General features: G+C 39.3%; 1 protein-coding gene across 6 annotated transcripts in view; it reads left to right on the top strand.

The window, feature by feature from the left end:
• The window catches only part of FRMPD2 (FERM and PDZ domain containing 2), a 77,218-nt gene that overhangs the window by 25,511 nt on the left and 35,512 nt on the right, over positions 1-16,195 (top strand). For all 6 annotated transcript variants that reach the window (XM_037400706.1, XM_037400708.1, XM_037400711.1 and 3 more), the window contains exons 10-23: positions 1,342-1,413; positions 2,088-2,262; positions 3,010-3,160; positions 3,257-3,395; positions 4,244-4,396; positions 6,601-6,786; positions 7,675-7,831; positions 10,666-10,876; positions 11,790-11,893; positions 12,910-13,008; positions 14,119-14,226; positions 14,347-14,463; positions 14,931-15,166; positions 15,783-15,887. In XM_037400706.1, coding sequence (XP_037256603.1) covers positions 1,342-1,413; positions 2,088-2,262; positions 3,010-3,160; positions 3,257-3,395; positions 4,244-4,396; positions 6,601-6,786; positions 7,675-7,831; positions 10,666-10,876; positions 11,790-11,893; positions 12,910-13,008; positions 14,119-14,226; positions 14,347-14,463; positions 14,931-15,166; positions 15,783-15,887 — 2,013 coding nt within the window. The remainder of the gene's footprint in view (positions 1-1,341; positions 1,414-2,087; positions 2,263-3,009; positions 3,161-3,256; positions 3,396-4,243; positions 4,397-6,600; positions 6,787-7,674; positions 7,832-10,665; positions 10,877-11,789; positions 11,894-12,909; positions 13,009-14,118; positions 14,227-14,346; positions 14,464-14,930; positions 15,167-15,782; positions 15,888-16,195) is intronic.

Below are 16,195 nucleotides of genomic sequence, written 5' to 3'. Positions count from 1 at the left end.
CTGCAAGCATCAAACACCATATGGACTGTTTTCATCAACCACTTAGACAGGAGTTTCAGAAAAGCAAAAACATTTACAGAGACACTTGAACCCGAACACTTGCTGGTCAAGAGTGCTCAAAGTGCCAAACCAATAGTTCACCTCAGGGACTATTTCTAGTTGCTGATTTGTTGTAGGACTCTGTTACATGGGGAAGAATAATGTTTCTTTAGCAGCTGGATCACAAAACCCCAGAAATAACTGTATCACAGAAAACTCCACAAAGCTGCTGCCCATGGAGCATTCCGTTGTGGAAGCAGAAGGGATAGGTTTCAGGCTGGTGAGTCCTTTCACACATTCCCAGTTCACAAGGTCAAGACTTTGATTTTGGCAGAACTTTGATCAAGAGTTTCAGTTAGATAATTTGGAAAAATATATTTTTATATATAAACATAGTTTTAAATTTTGTTAATATATTTTTTTGTTGGAATGCTAATTGAGCTCCTCAGAAGTCCAGCAACTGTTACAACAGTGCTAGTCCCTCTTTATATGTGATACAAAACTGCATTGTCTGTTGGCAGGACAATGCTAGCATGATGAAGAGGCATTCCAGTATCCTAAAAAGAAGATCTAAATGGGTCTAGTTACTGAGTCATGGAGAATGTTTGGAAGAATACACATCTTACCACTTGCAGACATTTAGTGATTTCCATCTGCTTCAAGAACCTAAAATCATAGACGAATTTGAAAAAAAACCCCAAATATGCAAAATTCCTTGACATGGATATTCAGGGGAAAAAAACAACAAACCACCAATAAAAAACCAACCATCTTGTGCTGTTAAAGTTTGTTGAAGTTAAATCAAAAGAACACAATGTCTGCTAATAAAAAATATGAGTCAACCTTCATTTCAGGGAAGAAGCTCTGCATTTTAGTGTGTTTGCCTATGGAAGCTAGGCTTATGAAATCCCAGTGGGGGGTGTGTGTGTGGGGGTGTGTGTGTGTGTACATGTCTGTGACTGTCCTCATAGTAATTTGGGAATCAAATGGGAAAAAGCCTTAGAAGAACTTAAGTTTCTGTATCATGAAAACAGGTGCCTTGCAAAGGGAATGGATCTTGGTTAAGTGCCTTCATAGAGGAAAAGGCTTCAGCATTAGCTTACCCCTAATTAGACCCCCAGACAACCCACACAGGAGACAACCCAGAGAGAACTCTTCAACTGGTATTTGCACCTTATTAGACACTGAAATTCATTAGCTACAGCATACAGATCAACAGAAATGGGTTTCATTGGTACTAGTGTTTGGGATCTTCATTGCATTAGGAGACATTTATTAAATTTCTAAATTGCCTCCTTACAGTTTTCAGGTCCAGAATTTATTATTTTGTCTGGTGAACCACCAGTGACCTTACAGCTGCCTGGATCAATTGTGGTAAGTATGAACACTAAGAATTTAGAACTAGTCTAGTGACCTTTTAGTTGGGGTTCTTTCTAAGCTGAATTTGAGTCCCAACTCAGTATTCTTGCTGTGTCGTCCTCCCAAACCAAGTTAGGGTTTCTGCAGAGGTATTGAGACTTGAAAGGAGGTCATCTAATTCTCAGTGCTATGTAGTTATTTCTGTTGGTGTGAAAATAGCTTAGATTATCCTTCTCAGCTAAAAATGATCACTTTAGCACAAGACTTCTGAGACGAAGATTATACAGCAAATATGCAATGTAACATTTAGTGCCAATGCATTGGATTCCTCCAGTTTGCAGGCACATTCTCTACCTTTCATTAAGATAAGGTAAAAGGCTGACAGCATAAAGCAGTAAAAATCAGGGCAGATATAATCTGGAATTACCCTCGAAGCAAGAATAACCCTGGTGATTGTAGAGTTTGAGTATGCTCAGATGTTTTGTTGGGATTCTGTGTTTTTTTTAAAGACGAGAAATGTTTTGTATATTAATTTATAAGAAGGGAGGCAGGGAATAGCATAGTGTTGTGACCAGTTCCATCAGGTTATATAGAGACACGAGACTAGGGAGCCTCTGTAACAAAATGCTGTGGAACTTGCATTGCTTGTACTTAACACTCATTCTTCATTCTTTTTTACATGTTCTTAGACCAAAAAAGGGAAATCCTATTTATCGCAAAGGGATCTCAATGTGATTCTACTCAATGGGCAGTGCCTTGAGGTGCAATGTGACATCAAGTCCAAGGCAAGAGATGTTTTCAACACCGTGGTGGCATATGCAAATTTGGTGGAACATTTCTACTTTGGCTTGGCTTACCTGAAAGGTAACAAGACATAGTTATCCACAATAAAAGTTCTCTTCCTCAGTGCCTCTGTAGTGACTTTATTAATGAATTCCAGTAAGATCCTAAGATGAAAGCAGATCTAAAGCTTAAGCAAAAGTAAGGTATGTTGGTTTATGCAGAACTGCACTGATGCAAAGCAAGTCTACCCAAGGATTATGCACCAGCACAGCCATACTGTCACTGGCTGATATTCCCATGCAGAAAAGGCTGTGTCCCAGCCTTACACTGGAGTAACACTGAGCCATGTAGCTCCAGAAGAAGTTCCGGGAAGCACTGTACTGAGGAAGGCTGACGCTTCCTACATACAAGTTGGCGTACAGGCTCAGCTATTTCATCTACAAGACCCACATATCCTCAGCCCATTTCTGATGGCAAGCACAGCTGAGGCACTAGGAAGAAGCATACTTGTGTGTAGGGCACGAGGATTACAATAGGTTGCAGAACCTGAATGGTGAGCACAGTGAGCCCCATCAATTTTTGAGTGATTCCATAGACACCACACCAATCCAGCATCTAACAGGTGTAATCCTAAATTACACACTGATATCCTAAGTTCTCCGTCAAAGCACCAATAAATTAAGCCATGATACAGAGAAGTAAATCTCAACTGACATCCATGATTCATTTTATTTTTTATTGATAGTGATGCACTGAATGGAGACAGCAGAACTTTGAGCTACTGAAGTATCTCCAGACTTATCATAGAACTCAAAATTCTCATTTCAGGTAAAGAATTCTTCTTTTTGGATGAGGACACCAAACTCTACAAAGTAGCCCCAGATGGCTGGAATGATCAACCCAAGAAGAAAACCTCTATCATTAATTTCACACTCTTTCTAAGGATAAAATTCTTTGTCAACCACTTTAATGTTATCCAGTAAGTACATGGTTCTGCTGACTGCAGAAAAAACAGTAGCATTTAGGGTGACTGTTCAAGGCTCCTCCTATCTTCCTAAACCCTTTTGTGTTCCAGGCACAGCTTGACAAGGCATCAGTTTTACCTGCAGCTTCGTAAAGATATTTTGGAGGAGCGATTATATTGCAATGATGAGACTACCCTGAAACTCGGCGCTTTGGCTTTACAGGCAGAGCTTGGCAATTACGCTTCTGAGGTGTGGATAAATAATACAGTATTTCTCAGAGGTCTCTATTCACAGCTTTTGCAGCTTTTCTTTGTCACACAGAGTTTAAAGAAGAAATGAGAATACCACATAATTTCAACTAAGTCCTTTAGTACTCACATTTCAAATTTAATTTAAAAAATCACAAGATTTTCCTGATTAAGGAGCAGTAATGAGCCAGATGAATTTGGCAGGAAATATGGCAGAATGATGAAAGACTCCTGGTCTTGCATAATTGATAACATGGCCCAGAACCTCCAGAAAAATCTGTAGAAAATTGCCAACATAGGCACAGCTTGGATGTGTAGAGGGGCTTAAAGAGATTAGAGAACATGGAATAGAAAAATAAACAACCACTGCAGAATTCACAGCTGGTGTTTTTGTATGCTCAGATTCACAAGTTGCAAAGACAGAAGGGTTGCTGATGGTATTATACCTGAACTAGTTATCCTAGTTTAGAAGTGTACAGAAAATAGCCATTGATGTGCTCTGCCACATCTTAATTTATCTAAATCAGTTTAGCTCTATTAATTGAACTCTCAGTGGTCTGATCCATCTGGTCAGACCTATCCCGGTATTGGGTCCCCCACTGTACGTTGTACTGATGCAGCTGTAGCTGCCAGCTCTAAGTGCAAGCCTGCAGGCACCCCTGTAGGCCCACATCTTTTCTTCCCTTTACACAGAGAAGCCCCGTATGCTTTGAGCACCTGGCTGTGCAAGAGGCACATTTGGCTGTCAAGACACTACCTGCTGTTCCTCATCTTCTTTTAGGAAATGACAACAGGGTGACTTCAGCAAAAGGCTCCTTTCTTGTTTTTTTCATTTTTTTTCTCCCAAAGATGCATGGAAAGAGTTATTTTCGTGTTGAAGACTACATTCCAGCAAGCCAAATAGAGAAAATGACCCTGGCATATGTACAGCGAGAGCTTGCTAAATTACATTGTATGAATCGTTCCTTATTTGAGGATGAAGCTGAACTAGAATTTTTAAAGGTAACATACCATACCCCAACCATTATTTATTTATTTTGAGATAGAAAGACCCTCTCATATTTACCATTGTCTATTATTTTCTTCTTGCCTGATACAGTGGATTTTAGATATGGTGAAGAAATTTAAATAGTCAACAAAAAGCTCAGAATTCCATTCTGCTGTAGATACTGTCACTCTAAATAACTTAAAACACATTTACATGGTAGGTTTCCTTTCACTGATAGTTTATAAAGTGTTAATACACATTTCAGTGTATTTTCAACATCCTAAGGTTTGATGCAAATTTTCAGCATGTTCCCAACATGCCTGGATTCCAGATGATTATAAACACACCTACTGAATGTATTAGAGATGATTATAAAACATGGGAGTAAGCACTTTCTTGACTTCTGAAACTACAGCAGCTGTTCAGCCACTTCCTAAGCATGCAGTGATTATCTGTTTAAAAATATCTGTGAACCCTGGAAGTGAGGAAGGAGTTATATGAAGTATTTTCTCACATGACTCTTTCTCTTGGCCTCTAGGGTGTCATGATGATGTGGGATTTAAATTTTTTCCCCCTACTTTCTGCTTCTCCCCTAAACTTCTCTGCTCTTCATCAAATGAAAAATATCAGAGATTAGCTAATGGATAAATATCGGTAGCCATTTTGCTGCAGTGCCACATGCTTTTATTTATAACATTATTTTAGTTCAGTTACTGTTTAATTATGTTCGTTCCTCATCTAACTGCCAGTGGAATTGAAGAAATAGATTGAAGCTTAGGCTTAATGACAGTCCCACCATGTGTGGCAAATCCAATGAAGAAAAGCAGCTTTGTTAGTATCAGTTTCAATGGGTAAGTCTGTAGAAGGAGCCAACACGTCATACAAAGTGAGAAAGAGAGCCCCCATGGCAGGAACATGCAAATTCAAAATATGAAAGGGATTAAAAATTTCAAACCCAGATTCATCCAATGATTATTAGATGCCCCAGTTTTCAGGACCCAAATATTTTTGCTCTGGATACTTTCTGGAAAACAGATAACCGTTTTATTTTGGTCACTGAAAAATCTCTGTCCACAGTTGAAAAGTCATTTGGGGATTCTACATTAGCTTCCTAGGGGAGGAAAAAAAAAAGTTCTAGAATAAACTCATATTGATCTGCAGATCACAAAAGAGGACAGAAAACCCTCCTCATATTCCATACATAGTTCTGTAAAAGGTCCGAGTCACGTGTTAACATTTTGTGACCAAGTGCAGAAGACAGAAAGACAAGCAACACCCAGAACCTCTAGGTGGGTTCATCAGTATCCTCTGCACAGTTAGCTGGCAGGGGCACAAGCTGGCTCCTCAGTCCCTTGAAACATAATCCTGCTTAGCTTTTCACCCAGCAATGAGCACCATGCAAGAAAGAAGCAACACTGAAGATCTGTTATTATGAAGTTTGACACTGAAGGGAATTCTGGCACAGTGAAATTCCCTCAAAAGTCACCAATATATTTAGGTGAGATACAATTTAACAAACACTGTAACTTAAGATCTTGGCAATGGAAATTTATAATGTCTGATTTTAAAAGATGATGGCCGTGAAGAAATGGGCATATGTACCTGAGAGAGTTCCATGCAGGCTGGGAGCTGTGGTTTCACTGCAGTTGAGATTTCCAGTTGGTCATCACTATTGTAGAAAGGAAACCACACAAAGCCCCTAACAATGTTAGAGTAGCCCTGGCACCAAAGTAATAGCAGTTTTACGAAGATCATCATACCTCATGGTTTCTGGGTTTGCTCAGGGAAACAAAGACACAGAAAAGAAAATGGAAAGAAAAAGGTTTAACAGTAGTCAAGCAGCATTAATCCTGCATGGTTTTCCATTCAGAAATGCACACAGGTGCCAAGTAGCAGTAATGCCGAGTACCTCGGTGCCACCGTAGTGTTTATGGTACAGGAAGCTACATAATCCTCCTACCTCTTCAAATGAGGTGTGTGGGAAAGTGTTACTTCAGTTTTACACATGAAAAATGAATGCATGTAATAGCTCTACGACATACCAAAGTAAGGTGATGATTCTGTGAGGCAGTAGGTATGAAAATCTGGTAAGGGTTTTCAAAGGTTTCTTGAGAGATTGAAAGAATATTCAGTGAAGACACTCAAACCCATTTACCTACATTTTCTTCCCATGCCTCTTTTTGCATAATGCATGGTAAATGCACTTTTTCTCTACAAGGTGACTCAGCAACTTCCTGAGTATGGAGTGTTATTCTATCATGTGTCCCAAGAGAAGAAAGCAGCAGGAGGGGACATCATCCTGGGAATCTGTGCCAAAGGCATCATTGTGTATGAGGTCAAAAATCACACAAGAATTGCCAGTTTAAGATTCCAGTGGCGCGAAACAGAAAGAATTTCAGCTCACGTGAGTTGGAACCAACTCTACTCCTCTACTCCCCTTCTGCTTGTCACTTTAATAAATTTGTTGCACTCGGAGCCAGAATTAGACTTATTCTGTACAGGCAAGTCCTTTTTGAAAACAGTCTAATATCAAGGCTGGATCTGGACGTGGATACCAAGATATGCAGTTCTTAGTGAGGTTTAGTTCTGGAGGGTTTTTTGCTAAGGTTGGGGCCAAATTACTATAAAACTGAATGATCTGGTGTTGACTATTACAAAGACTGTGTCAAAAATCTTTATGGCATATTCCATACTAACTCCTCTCTCGTCTTCTCTTTCTCTTTTCTTTTGTTTTCCTACCTACATCAGGTCATGGGAGTATGTCTTACTCTCTCCGTATCTCCTTTTTCCCATCCTCATCTCTTAGTATTTTGATGTCTGTTAACAAACTGGTATTGTTTACAAGATTGTGACCCCTTCTAAACATTATTCTGCCGTCAGAGGTATATCAGTCTACCATCATACAGTGTAGGTGTGAACCTGCATCACACATTTCCCTGCCTGTTTGCTCTCTGAAAGCGGCCCTTCTAAACCTTGAAGATATTTTCATTTTCACATTAAATGGGCTTAATAATTTTAAAATTTGTAGGGTGAAATTCTCCGAGTTCTATCAACCTGCTCTCAGTGCAGTCAATGACCAAAGGCTCTTGACTTTTGATGTAGGACAGTTATGATCCTGATGACAGACACCTCACTAACAGCTGTTGAATTTGATAGGCATTTACTGCACCCAAAAGGCATGCAGTCAGGCATAAATACAAATGGACAAACCAAAAAAATTATACAAATGAACTTTCAGTGCCTCACTGTAATGACTGATTCATGAAGCAAGTTGTGCTTTTTTCTCCTTTAGAGAAAAAAATTCATGATTGAAAGCAGCTTCAGTGGCAAGAAACACACCTTCGTTACCGATACAGCAAAGACATGTAAATATTTATTGGATCTCTGCTCTGCCCAACACAAATTCAATGCACAGATGAATTCTAGGCAACTTCGGCAAATTTCATCAGGTGAGGTATAAATGCATTTTCATTATTCAGGCCATAGAACAGTTAGGTTTTAGGAAAGGTGCATTCAGCGAAACTGAGAATCGGAACCTGCCACATCCGTTTCACTGTGCTTCAGTTTCTCATTTGCAGACCAGAAAATAATGTCTTCCTCTTCACTGGAAGTTAGAGGTGTGTAAGTCTAATATAGCATGTGCATGTGAGCGGGCATGTGCAAGGGGTAGAGAGAGATTCTCTGATGACAGTAACTATGTAGTTAAACTCAGATTTTTTTTACAAAAAAGGATAATTACATTTCCCTTCAGGAAACTGCTGAAGATTCTGAAGAAATGTATCAGATTTACCCCAAATGTAACATGAGAAACATTCCACACAAAGAATAACTATAGCAGTGCTCAGATATGTTGGAGCTGAATTCAGTTAACTGGCTATTTTTGCCTAAATCGGGGGTTCAACTCAATGGTTCAGTCTCGGGACAAAACCATTAAACCAAAGGCACATCAGTCATACCCACTCAATTATGTAACTGCTAGCTGCTGTTACCTTAGATTTTCCCATGTCCGTGGAAGACATGACTAATACCTCCTTAGACTTCACATTTTCCATAGCTTCTAAGACAAGGTTCTGCTTAAACCAGGGCAGTTACATAGCACTTCTCACCCACAGTTCTCATAATGCTCTGTAAAGATAGGTGAGAATCATTATGAGGAAACCAAGGCACATATGAAATAACAGCCTAAGCAGACAACTGTCATCACTCTTTGTCACAGCACTCTCCAAACTAGCTAGCTGCAACAAGGTCTTCTACCATCTCATACCAACATACTCTTCATGCTAGTCCCTCTGCTGCTTTCTCCTCGTCCCAGCCATGCTCTCCCTCTCTCTGCTTCTTCCTCCTCCCTCTTCGTTGGCTGCCCAACCCCTTAACAGAACCAGCCACAGCTGCACCTTGCCTACATCGACCAGCCCACCTCCCCTGAAGCCAGCCCGCAGTTGTGTATTATCAATGTTAATTAACCCAGCTTCATTCCTCTACAATTCTCCCCTTTTTTTTCTTAACATTTCATACCTCATGTTTTTACCAATCATCACAAACTTTTTACAAATAAACTTTTCATATGGTCCTCTATAATTCCTCTACAAACTCTTGACTTCAGTGCAACATGAGTTTTCACTAGCTCATCCATTGTCTTGAACAGAATCATGATCATTTACAACCACTGAGTATTTGACCCAGTGAGTCACAGCAGGAGAATCAAGTGTTACGTTCTCTAGCAAAACTGTACAAGTATTGGCAACCAATTATACCATGGGATATAACAGGATGATTGATCTATTGCTTCCTTCCCACTAAAATTTTCATGAAAACTGAAGTTCTACCTGCACAAATTTGTTACCATGGAAGAAGGTGCTAGGATGACAGTTAGGTTCAAGGCAACTTTTCTTGCTTGGGCTCCTGTAGCTTCAACCGTAACTTAGTGGGACTGTGATTTATAGCATACAGATGAATGCTAATAGTGAATCTTAAAGTTTCCTATGTCACATTTGCTTGTGGTAATATATCTTATTAAAAATTACTACATTCCACATACAAGAGAACAAAAAGATTGAGAGCTAAGAAAATTATAACCCAAGTCCTGATTACAAGCACCCAAATCACTGAAACAAACCAGACTTACATAAGCCGTGCAACTGCAAGTTCTGAGGTTCAGTGTGTGCTTGCTGTCCCAGAAAAAAGGTTTTGTGAAGGCAGTGACAGACAGCGTGAGGCTGCAAGAGATTATAAGGCTCTTTCTGCATGAAGAAAACTCTTGCTTCTGCTGCACTGTTCAGATGTGTAAGTCCCCATCTCTTCAAAACTTGCTAGCAACCCCCTACTTTGAAATCACAATGGCAGCTCTCAGACTGAACTAATACTGCAGGCAGTTAAGCCTTCTCATGCCTTAACAAATGCCCCTGATTGAAGTCGCTGAGGAAAAAGGAAACCCAGGTTTAATGCTGCAGAGAGTGTTCTAGAAAGTTGCGTTCAGGCTAGTATTTGTTAGGAAAACACATGTGAGGTCAGCTGTCACATGCAAGCAGAGTTAAAGCCCATATTTGTGCTAGCCTGTACCAAGCAGGGTTCTTGCTTTACTTTCCGACACGTCTCCAATTGCCTGCTGTGCCTTCTCCAGCCCACCATTAGGGTTTTAGGTTGACATTTAGGTTGACAACCTAAATAGATTAACAGTGCTGCTTCCAGCACTATCTTGTTTCAGGGAAATAAAATCTTTTGAGAGGATAGATTTGTATACAGCAGAGCCCAGATGTCATTAAGCAAGTAGTAGATTTCACACAGAGGTGGAAAATTAGGTAGCAAGCATTGCCACCAAGAAGGTCCCCTACTGAACTTCACTTGTGCAAATCACTCAGAGCAAACAGCCAGTGGGTCCATGAAGGATGGAAAACTACCAACCTGGCTAATTCAGTCTTTGACAGACAGATGCTTCTCACATACCGAATATTTACAAAATATACTTTACAGAGATACTGAGGTTTAAATTATGCAGGGTTGTGCATTTCATCTGTCTTTGTGGAAAGTGAATTTGCAGTATAATTCATACAAATTAAATCTAAATACAGTGTATACTTTCTATGAAAGAAATGGATTGGAAAGCCTTTCCACTTGCCTCAAGGCCTAGATATCCTCAAGGATACCAGAACAAATATATCCGCCATGTCAGGGTTTTTGCTAGCAAGTTCAAAAGTGTAGACAGAAAGCACCTTTGAGCTTAAGAAGATGGGATAATATCAGTGGATTTATCTTTCTCTCCCCTCCTCTGTCCCTTCTTATTCAGAGGAAAGTAAATTTGTGGAAATAGACAAATCAAATTCTGCGTATGCAGCTCAGCGTGAACACCTTGCCCTGATTCAGAGACTGTCTCGTTCAGAGAATGTGCTCTATGGAGCAAACCTGGAAAACCTTTCTGCTGGGATGATGAGCAAATCTTGTGACAACCTCAGTGTGGAAACCAACAACAGGACTAGAGACAAAAGCAATCTTGGCAGGTAGGTTTGCTTTTTCCTCTAAACGTGTGTAAGAACACTCATTCATAGATTATATCATTGCAAACCTCTATGGTAAACTGTGAGGCAGACTTTTTTTTTTTTTTTTTTTTTTTTTTTTTCAGTCTTTATTGTGGCCACACCAAAAAGCTCCATGGTGCCAGCAGTAGTGCAAACACAAGCAGAAAGCTAACAGTCTAACAGATAAGAACATGAAAAAGAGTGACATTTAAATTTGTACTAGACTTAGGAATGAGCCACTTACTGCATTATGGAGAAGGATAAAAATAAGGGAGAATAAAAGTAAAATCTTTAATGTCTGTGTGTCTTCTCTGGACATAGCAGTATGTGAACTAAATGCACAGTGGAAGCTGGTTTTGAGCAGGTCTTACATAAGTGATTCCTCCATGTCTAAAAGTGCAAATCACAGAGAAGAGCGTAAGAGCTTCTCCCTTTGCATTGGTGCATTCACCAGAGTAGGCAGATATTATAGCTGCACACAGTCTCAAGGCCTTTGATGAATTCTAGTGCCTCTTATAATACTGAGAATAGAGCCAAGAACATGAACTACCAGGAAAACTTTCAGACATGGATTTGTCTAAATGGACAGCAGGGCTAAATGAATCATGCTGAGGCTACGCTGTGCTCTCCTGGTGCCTGCATCAGCTCAGAGAAAAACACAGGCAGAAATAAGTCATGATGTGAGTGGTCTGATGGCAGCTGTTATTTCAAAGAAAAGCTGGCAAGGATAAACTACCACTCCCCTACAATGAAATGTGGCCCAGAAGTCAGAATACTTGTTGAAAGACTGTATACATGTGCACCCTCTACTTGGCTCTGACAGGCTAATGACAATGAAAAGTGCTAAATACCATTTGGTGATTTGCTGTAATGCAATCCGTTTTATGCCATGCAGATCCACATCAGGGCTATCCCAGTCAGAAATGCACATCAATTTGAATGGGAAGCAAAGGAGTTATGACTACCTCTCTATCCATTCAACGCAGAACACAATCAGTGGTGAGTATAATCATCATCATAATGAGAGACGGTAACCTTCCATATTTATTGTTTCAATAGCAGAAGACAAAAATACATTCTACTTACAGATTAAAGAATATCCTTTCGCACTTCTAGTCCTGGGAATTAACCCAGACTTCAGCAAGACATGCTGTTTTCTTCCCTTTCGTTCCTGTTTCCCATCAGGATCACTGGTAAAGGACTTCACGATAAAATTATTTTATCAGTGGTGCCTAATGTTTTTCAGAGACATAGTTCAGTACACCCAGGACTCTCACATGAGGCAATATCCCTGTGCTCAGAGGTCATCATTTAGTTTGCAGCTAAGAACTACAACTCCATAAATAATGCAAGAGACAACCTAGGCTCCAGGTCCTTCCTCCATTCTTGCATTTGAATGACACTTACTGGAATTAGAACTGGACACCTAGCCTTCTAACAGAAGCCATATTGCATGCACACAGTGAACAGATCTATGGAATAAGAAGCTATGATTATTTGGTTTGTCTGTTCATAAATTAGAACTGTACTTTAAACATGCTGTGGCAACTGCACAATGTTAAGCACTGTTAACATTACAAAAGTGACCATCACAATCAGTGCTGACTAGATTGCACCTACACAGCCAAAAGGGCCAAAAGGCTGAAGGCTAAAGTTTCCAAAGGGACCCAGATTTTGTGTCCAAATCACCCTCATGTTCAATGAGCGCAACATGTCTGACTCTTTAGATAGCCTAATCTTAATAAAAACATTGTAGATAAATGCATAGTCTCAGAAAAAAACATTACGGGAAGAGCTTAGACAGCTACTGTACATATACTTTTCTAAAGAATGCAAATTTCCAAACACTTGATAAAGCTTCCTTCCTGAATTATATCTGATTCAGAAGTAATGGTAATGTTGAAAGCAAGAACAAAATACATCTTTACATTTTTAAGCCCCAGTTTTGCATACTATATGAATCTACTGTCTCCCTGCATTAATCTGCATTTATTCTAGCTGTTTTGTTTCTGCAGCACCTGGATCACCAGCCACCCAAAAGGAAGTTTCACTAAGTGGTCTAGAAAGAGAAATCATTTGTGTCAGCCTAAAACGTGACCCTAAAAATGGATTTGGTAAGTAAGGAACATGTATGTTATTTTTGTTACTGGGACTATCAGATTCTGGTGCTAACACTGATATTTGCTGACTCAAGATGGGCAAGACTGTAACCTTCTTCACCTCATTTATTCTTCTTATGGAATAAGACTACCAATTCTTTATGAAGGACTTAGAATTTCCAAGACTGAAAAGGACTAAGCACATAAATCAAGACTGCATTTTTTTTCAGAGGACTAACTAAGGCCACAGAGATCAAGGGGACCAAGTGCTAAGAGTAGAATGAAAGGAACACGGGTCTAATTTCATATCTGAAATACATGTGCAGAGATTTTATTTATCTTAGACCTTATATAGGGGGAGATGACATTCTGCAAACTTTTCAGGTATTGCCTGTGGGGGTGTAAAACGTGTACACAAGCTTAACATGAATGTTTCCCAATTTTGGATTCTTCCGTGGATAACATTTTTGTTATACAATACACTATTGCATTGTAAGCTGTTCTTGTGGATGAGTTAAGAGGACCATCAGGTTTCACAGCTGACCATTAATACAATTAAACAGCAAATTTCTAAATGGTGCAGGTCTATGCGGAATATCTTGATCCCAAACCCAACTATTCTAATAGTGAGAAGAATATATTCTGCAATAAGCAGAATATTCTCAGCTAGGATTGTGAAATTTAACTACTTGAAAATAGATTTCATTTTCTAAAATATCTCTTACATATCCATTAGAAGCCTACATGGCCCGCCTCAGGGGCCCTAGATTACATGATGCAGAACAATGTTCAAATTTACCTACTGAGCTTTTACACCATTTTCCTCCTGCAGGTGTTAAAGCTAAGGTCCACTTACTTTATGACTTTAAAAGTCCCAAGCCACGGAAGTATTCTTACTGAGAAATTATATTTAAATAGCCACCAAAGTCACCAGGACACTTTAATTATAACATGAGTTTAAAGCTTTCCTGAATCAAAACCTTGGTGCCATGTAAATCAGAGCTCCCCATTCACCAGACCATGTAAAACTTAAGCCATTGCAGTAAGAGCCTTTTATGCTCCTAAGATTAATCTTTTCTAATACTGCCAGTGTCTCTGCATTCTCATGCTATCTCATTTTTGCAGGTTTTGTAATTATTGGAGGAGAAAATGTAGGAAAATTAGACCTCGGTATCTTTATCGCTTCAATTATCCCTGGGGGACCTGCAGACAGAGCTGGAAATATCAAACCAGGTCATTGTCCTCAGTTTTTAATCAGAATTAAAATACTTCTGTGTTTTAAAGTTAGCTACTCTGGATTTATTTCCTTATTTAGATATGATTTGTCTTGTTTTTATGCCTTCTTTTTTAAAGGAGGACGACTCATCTCTGTGAATAATATTAGTCTCGAGGGCGTTTCATTTAATACTGCAGTTAAAATCATACAGAATTCTCCTGATGAAGTGGAGCTCATCATCTCTCAACCCAAAGGTATAAAGACAAATACCTTTGCTGGCTATGGAATGCTAACAGTTAATTCAGGATACTGGTATTTATTAGGCACTGGGATGTAGTAGTACTTTCTTGCTACTCATTGCGAGTTATAATAGCCATAGGGCTAGCAGTGAAAAAGTCAACTTCTGGTAGGTATCATGTGAACTCTGTTCTATGGTCAGCATGAAAAAAAATCTATTATGGGCTGCATTGCTGAATACCAAGGGAACTTTGGCATTTCTTTCTCTGATAGAGCAGTAGTCTTCTGCTCTGATGAAGCAAACAAATTTCTCCACACAGTGCTCCATCTTACAGTGGTAGACTTATTTTATAGATCTGATTTTAGAACCAGTTGATGTAGGAAGTTACTTGGTCCTCCCCTGCTGAGTAATAATAATAATAATAGCCTTCAAGTTTACTTACTGCTCGATTCAGCAACGTTTTATTTTGGTGTGGCTTTACAGACATGTATGAAGAAGGATTAAATGAAGAAAAGAATCTATCAAGAGGAGACAGCACTAGTGGATCTGAAATCTCTTGTGTAAACAGCGGGAGAAAAAAGATTCAGGATTGTCACACAGCTGTCCCCAAAGAACAGGACAAAAATATAGATGAACTTGAGAAGGCTCTTTCCTGGAGTTTTGCACCAAAATTGGGCTCTAGGATTCCAGTTCCTTCAGCTGATAGCCTGGATGTGGAGGTAACTGAGATTTTGATGCTGTTCAGTAATAGTATGCCCAGGATGTGTCTTAAAAACATGCTGGCTATATTAAGGATGGGAAGTGACCAAGATATTAAAATAATGAGGAATGAAAAAAGAAAACCTTGGAAAATGTTGCTTGTTAAATTACATTGGAAATGTCAAGATGATTGACCTGTCTGGAATGTGAAAAAATGGGGACACTGTTCTACAAAATGTCATTAAAAAATTCTCCTCCTTTTTCCAGTAGATGTACAAAATTTTGATTATTTTCCTGCAGTCTCTTAAGATTTCAACCAGACACTGAACAGCAGCATTTCATGTCTGATATCCTATTATTAGACAGCCTCCCTATTTATACTCAGCTCATGCACATTTAAACAGATAATATTTTGAGTAACATTAGTGTAAGCTTGAAATAATGTCAGGGATATAAATGGTACCATTCCAGGCTTACAGTCACAGCAGGATCAAACCCTTTCTATCCTCTGGAAACTCTCTGTTCCTTTTTTTTCCCCTTCCTTTCACTTCCTCCCCACCCCCCTCTCCTTTTATTTTTTTTATTTTTTTTTTTTTAGATGTTGTAGTCTCATTAGTGTTTATATTTTTGAGACAGGAAGCTGATTCTTCACACTTACCATCACCATCTGAAACCAACTCAAAGGAAATCTATACTGTGGAGCTTGTTAAAGAAGACGGGACTTTTGGAATCAGTGTGACTGCAAGTGTTACTGTTAATCTTTCAGTGTGTCTGTCAAACTGTTACATGACCAAAAAGCAAATAGAGAAGTGTATTTATGTGGAACAAAGATAGAAGATAGGCTGATAACAGAAACTGTTAGCACAGCATCTTTCAAACCTGTCTGGTTGATTGACAGAGAAAGCATAAAGTACTAGCTCTGCTTATTCCCCAGCTCTTGCCTGCAGAATCTGTGAAAGAAGTGTGCTGGCATAAAGCATGTGGCAGGACAAGACCTTTTCATCATTACTCAATTTGAGAACACGACTTACCACTGAAAGTGGAGTTTG

Source organism: Falco rusticolus, chromosome 9 (assembly GCF_015220075.1).
Source record: "Falco rusticolus isolate bFalRus1 chromosome 9, bFalRus1.pri, whole genome shotgun sequence".
Classification (NCBI taxonomy): Eukaryota; Metazoa; Chordata; class Aves; order Falconiformes; family Falconidae; genus Falco; species Falco rusticolus.
The sequence above is the reverse complement of the archived record's forward strand: the minus strand, read 5'-3'. Positions and strand labels throughout refer to the sequence as shown.